At 37.4% G+C, this 5,759-nt stretch overlaps 1 protein-coding gene and 2 non-coding genes across 3 annotated transcripts; all 3 read left to right on the top strand.

The window, feature by feature from the left end:
• The first annotated feature begins 1,544 nt into the window (after positions 1 to 1,544).
• Positions 1,545 to 5,325, top strand: LOC114890311 (eukaryotic initiation factor 4A-like). The gene is made up of 4 exons (XM_029213733.1): positions 1,545 to 1,572; positions 2,146 to 2,213; positions 2,991 to 3,037; positions 4,812 to 5,325. Exons 1-4 carry the CDS (start codon positions 1,545 to 1,547, stop codon positions 4,945 to 4,947), a joined length of 279 nt encoding a protein of 92 aa, XP_029069566.1. The 3' UTR covers positions 4,948 to 5,325.
• LOC114891375 lies at positions 2,298 to 2,469 on the top strand. The gene has a single exon (XR_003792485.1). It is a non-coding gene; the product is annotated as a small nucleolar RNA SNORA81 (small nucleolar RNA).
• Positions 2,792 to 2,923, top strand: LOC114891346. Its single transcript, XR_003792460.1, has one exon. It is a non-coding gene; the product is annotated as a small nucleolar RNA SNORA63 (small nucleolar RNA).
• Positions 5,326 to 5,759: the final 434 nt, after the last annotated feature.

Here is a 5,759-nt window from a genome sequence, read left to right as displayed (position 1 = left end):
AGGAACTGTTTGTTCTTTAATTGTTTGGTTCTTTAATTATCTAGCTGGTAGCTCTAGGAAACTAAGGATCCCAAGTTTGAAAAGGCACAAAAATTTAATTAAAAATGAGATGCTTATATATAGCACAGGGAACTCTACTCAGTACTCTGTAATGGCCTATATGGGAAAAGAATCTAAAAAAGAGTGCATATATGTATATGTATAACAGATCCACTTTGCTGTACACCTAAAACTAACACAACATTGTAAATCAACTATACCCCAATAAAAAATTTTTTTAAATGAGATGCTTAAAGGGATTTTATCTTGAAGCAGTTTGATTTGTCTGCATTGTTAGCTTGGAAGTGATTCTGCATTGTGCTGCATAAAAGCTGTTCGCAGACCAGAATTTTAAACTAAGTATGAACAGTTTAGCATTTAGCCATGTGCTTTGAAAGTCATTTGATGGAGCCTTTATTTGTGTAACATAATAATTTAAGCTTTTGGCTTTTAGATCCAAAAGGTAGTTCTGGCACTTGGATACTACTACGTTGGAGCAACTTGTCATGCCTGCATTGTGTGGAACCAGTGTTCAGAATAACATGTAAAAACTTCAGGCTGGTGGAGGAGGGAGCACACAATGTCCTGGTACTCCAGGGAGACCATCTGATATGTTAAATAGAATATATCATTGTAAGTATTGCCATATTTTTCCTAGGGCATATTTTAACCAGTGATATTTGGGTTATGGGAGGGAAAATAATTATCCTAATCATTTAAGCCAGTTGCCATGCATGAATATCTAATACTTTTCTTTAATAGGCTTTATTTTTTTAGAACAGTTTTAGATTTATAGGAAGATTGAGAAGAGAGTTCCCAGCTTCCTATAGTATTAACAGCTTACATTAGTATGGCACATTTGTTAAAATTAATGAACCAACACTGACACATTATTATGAACTAAAGTCCAGAATTTATTCAGGTTTCCTTAGTTTTCGCCTAATGTTCTTTTTCTATTCCAGGATCCCAATCAGGATACCACATGACATTTAATTGTCATGTCTCCTTAAGCTCTTCTTGGCTGTAACAGTTATTCAAATATTCCCTTTTTTTTGATGACCTTCACCATTTTTAAAAAATTTATTTATTTTTGGCTGCATTGGGTCTTCATTGCTACGTGTGGGCTTCCTCTAGTTGTGGTGAGCAGGGGCTACTCTTTGTTGCGGTGTATGGACTCATTGTGGCGGCTTCTCTTGTTGTGGAACATGGGCTCTAGGCATGTGGGCTTCAGTAGTTGTGGCACACGGGCTCCGTAGTTGTGGCTCGCGGGCTTTAGAGTGCAGACTCGGTAGTTGTGACGCACGGGCTTAGTTGCTCTGCGGTATGTGGGATCTTCCCGGACCAGGGCTCGAACCCATGTCCCTGCATTAGCAGGTGGATTCTTAACCACTGTGCCACCAGGGAAGCCCGACCTTCACCATTTTGAGAAGCACTGGTCAGATATTTAGTAGGATGCACTTGTGTTGGAATTTGTCTGATGTTTTTCTCAAGATTAGACTGTGGTTATGGGTGTTGGGGAGGAAGACCACAGAGGTAAAGTAACATTTTCATCTCATTCTATCGAAGGTTATTACTGTTGATGTTGACCTTGATCACCTGGCTGAGGTAGTTTGTCAGGTTTCTTCACATAAACTTATTCTTCCCCCCTCTCCTTCTGTACTGTAGTCTCTGGAAGGAAGTCTCTATGCACAACCCACTCTTAAGTAAGACTTTTTTTTTCGCTTTCCAAAATGGATCAAGATGCTTATTTTGGATGAAGCCAGTAAAAATGTTGAGCCAAAGGATTAAAGGTCAAATCCACGAGATTTACCAGAAATCAAATACAAGGACTCAGGTGTGCACATGATTTTTCTGCAGCTGGCAGGTTGGGTTCATTGTTACAGTATGGCTGTAAAGTGCTATATTGTCCTTTCCTCTGCCGAAAGCAATTGTGTCCTACAATCTCTGTCTAGCTCAGTTCTGTAGTAAGACAGGGACGCTTGGTCTCAAACATTATTTCTCTAAGTATTATTATGAAAACTGTTATAATTGATATGTCAACATAGTCATTGTCTCTTTTTTAAGGTTGTGTTGCTTTCTGCCTTAATGCCAATTGATATGCTGAAGACCTCAAAAAGTTCCTGAGAAATCCATTTCAAATTCTAGTGAAGAAAGAAGAGCTGACCTCTGAAAAGGTGAATATCTTATAATAATTTTGAAAGAGGGTAATGTTTTTCTAATTGGTATACATAAAAATTATAGCCAGGATTATTTTTTTAACTTTCTTATTTAATCTCTATGCTAAAATTGCAGTAACTAGTATCTGTAGTGTCTTAGTGCTTGTAATAAAGCTGACAGAGTAAACACAAGGAAAAAAAACAACCATACCGGATAGTAGAAAAACTGCAGGTAACTCCAGGGTATTTTGTTCTAAGATTTGGTACAGAATTTAGGCAGAATTAATAGAATGAATTTCTCTAACTGGTTCCTTCCAATGGTAGGGATAGAGAAGTCAAATGGCTTTTTATTCTGACTCTGATCTGAATTAACATTTTCCTCTCTGAAATACTGTAGGGAAGGAATTGTATGCTCTTTGTGACATATGAGAGACCGGCCAGTAAACAGGCTGTTCTTTTTCAGAACACAGACAAAGGGTAGACTGGCTCTGAGAAAACGCATGCCAGGAATTTCAGTTCTGATGTGGCAAGAGCTGTTCTTGCCTAGTATTGCTACTTAAGACACTGTTAATTTCTAATTATTTCCTTAAAAACTGAAGCAGGATCTAGTTACAATGTAGCTGTGAAGTGCCGCATTGTCTTTGCCCCCTGCTCAAAATAAGACTGTTTCCTTTCAAGCCCTGTTAGCCATAGTGCTGTAGCGGCCAGGGATGCATGGTCTCATACACATGTACCAATTTAAACCCTGACTCAACAAATGACTCCTGAGAGTTAAGGCTTATTAATATTTTGCAGGTGGTGACAGAAAGAAAGAGGCATTACCAAGAGGGAATTCAGATAAGGTACCAACCGCATTTTGATTACTACTGACTTACTGGCATTTAATTTAATTACAGTATTTACCTACTAAAAGATGGTTTCAAGGGGAAGACTTTTCATCATCTTTGTCAGCTCAAGCTACGTGGGGGAATAAAGACCATACTCCAGTGAGCTGTGTGATATATATGCAGTTCGTTACTATTTTGTGCCCTGAAAGATTGTATAGAAGTTGCTTTTTGAATCAGAATTTGAATAGATATTATCATATCTCAGGCTCATGATTTTTATGTACAACTAATGTCTATGGTTATAAACTATGACTTGCCCACTACTTATGAAAACTATATTTTCAGTTGAGTATTTGTCATCTTCATTGAATTACTTGCTTTTATTCTGGAAAAATAAATTCATGTGTTGCTTTTCAAGTATGATTTTGTCAGCCAGACAACCTTGAATCAGGAAATGTAGTAACACGTAAGTCGTATTTAAATTGTACTTGGAAATATTTGTGGTTAAACAGAACACAGTGGGAAAACAATGTGAAATGTAGCCCAGATTTTGGACCCTACAGAGTAGATATTCAAAGGGAAAATCACTAATGCTGTTAGATCTGGTTGTCTTAACTTACACGAGTCTTTTTTTTTTTGTCATGTTGCTCATGTCTTGTGCTTTCTTGGTGATTCCTCTGTAATTAAGATTTTTCTCAGCATTTTCTGGTGGCAATTTATATTGACCCTGGCTTAGTTACAGTAGCTTTATCACTAAATAAACTGAATTATGTCTTGCTACTAATATAAAAATAACTTGTCAAAAAATATAGTAGTTGGTAAGAATAGATAATGAGGTGATGCTCAGACATGGCACTGGCCTGATTTAGGACATAGATTCATAAGTGAAATAGCATGTTGTTTGGTTAAAGAGCAAGTCAGTATTTTCATATTTGTTTTCCTCTTGTACTGGTTATTTGGTATTTTAAGCTGCTCCAGCCAAGACAGTTTTGATTGGTTCTATCATCTGTTTTAGTAGAAAGCTATGGTGGTAAACATATATCAGGCATCTGCTACAGTGTATGAGGTGACCTGAGCAGAAAGCAATGATAAATATGGGTTACCATAATAAATTTTTAGAGGTTTCCCCCACACTGGAAAATGTTTTAAGTCCTGGATCAAATCTGTCCAATAGAACTTTCTGTAGTGAGGGAAATGTTTTATATCTGCACTGCCCAACACAGTAGTGACAGGCCATGTGCGGCTACTGAAATATGATTAATGCAACTGAGGAGCTAAATTTTCATTTTAGTTTAAATAGCCACATGTAGCTAGTGGCTATTGCATTGGACAGCATAGTCCTAAACAATAGTTAACATTCCAGAGTTTATATTTTCAGTTTAGAGTTCCAAAATTGTGTCAAAATGGATTACACAGCTGTTCCTTTTGTTTCGTCCCTGGTATTTATGTTTGTCCCAGGCTGACACCTGCTCTTGGCCCACTTCGGTAGGGGCTTTAATTTCACTACCCCAAACACAATACTGTCATCTGCTCTGTAAGTAATAACACTCAAGCCACCTGATAGAATCTGATCTTGCAACCAGAAGAATCTTTTTGAGCTAACCACAAAAGATATCTTTTCTTTTTCTCTAGATATTATGACTAGGATCTAGTACTCCAATTAGAAGTCCTCTAAGTATAATCTTGGCAAATAAACAGCCACTGATGGTTAACACGTAGCTCATATCATTAGTACTTTATGTAGTACTTGATAAGTGATATTCTGATTAATAATTTTTCTTTTGTTCAGAATTGGCAGTGGGAGTCAATTTGGGAGGAAGGCTGTGGCCTTAAACATTGAAGAAAAGAAGATTCTTTGTGACACTGAGCCTTTCTACCATACTACACTGGAGGAAATGCCAATGAATGTGGATGACCTAATTTAATTCCTGGGATGAAATGGTTTTGAGTGTAGTGCTTGCTGTTGGTGAATAGGCAATCACAAGGTGCATCATGCTTCTTTTGGGGGAAATATTTGAAGTTTTGTCTCAATGCTCATAACAGATCAAAAATATAGATTTTGATAGCAAAGCAACTTCAGCCATGAGCTCATGTGAGGAAAGTCATTGGCTTTATCCTCTTTAGAATTAGACTGTTGGGGTAGCTATAAAAGATGGGCTTGTACCCAATCGAAAAATGGGCAGAAGACCTAAATATACATTTCTCCAAAGAAGACATACAGATGGCCAACAGGCAAATGAAAAAAGTCTCAACATGGCTAATTATCAGAGATATGCAAATCAAAACTACAGTGAGATACTGCCTCACACCAGTCAGAATAGCCATCATTAAAAAGTCTACAAATAGCAAATGCTGGAGAGGGTGTGGAGAAGAGGGAACCCTCTTACACTGTTGGTGGAAATGTAAATTGGTGCAGCCACTATGGAGAACAGTATGGAGGTTCCTCAAGAAACTAAAAATAGAATTACCATATGATCCAGCAATCCCACCCCTGGGCATATATCCAGACAAAACTATAATTCAAAAAGATACATGCACCCCTATGGTCATAGCAGCACTATTCACAATAGCCAAGACATGGAAACCACCTAAATGTCCACCTAGAGATGAATGGATAAAGAAGATGTGGTGCATATAATACAATGGAATACTACTCAGCCATAAAAAAGAATGAAATAATGCCATTTGCAGCAACATGGATGGAACTGGAGATTATCATACTAAGTGAAGAAGTCAG

Source organism: Monodon monoceros, unplaced genomic scaffold (genome assembly GCF_005190385.1).
Source record: "Monodon monoceros isolate NGI ecotype Baffin Bay Population unplaced genomic scaffold, NGI_Narwhal_1 Super_Scaffold_11, whole genome shotgun sequence".
Lineage (NCBI taxonomy): Eukaryota > Metazoa > Chordata > Mammalia > Artiodactyla > Monodontidae > Monodon > Monodon monoceros.
Note: the sequence above shows the minus strand (reverse complement) of the source record. Positions and strands in the feature narration are given on the sequence as shown.

Bases quoted from the DNA above. Each gene is read 5' to 3' on its own strand.
- LOC114890311 (XM_029213733.1), top strand. From the start codon at position 1,545: ATGGGTGTTGGGGAGGAAGACCACAGAG. The intron at 1,573-2,145 runs GTAAAGTAACAT...GATATGCTGAAG, and splicing joins TGGGGAGGAAGACCACAGAG to ACCTCAAAAAGTTCCTGAGA. The intron at 2,214-2,990 runs GTGAATATCTTA...AATATTTTGCAG, and splicing joins AAGAGCTGACCTCTGAAAAG to GTGGTGACAGAAAGAAAGAG.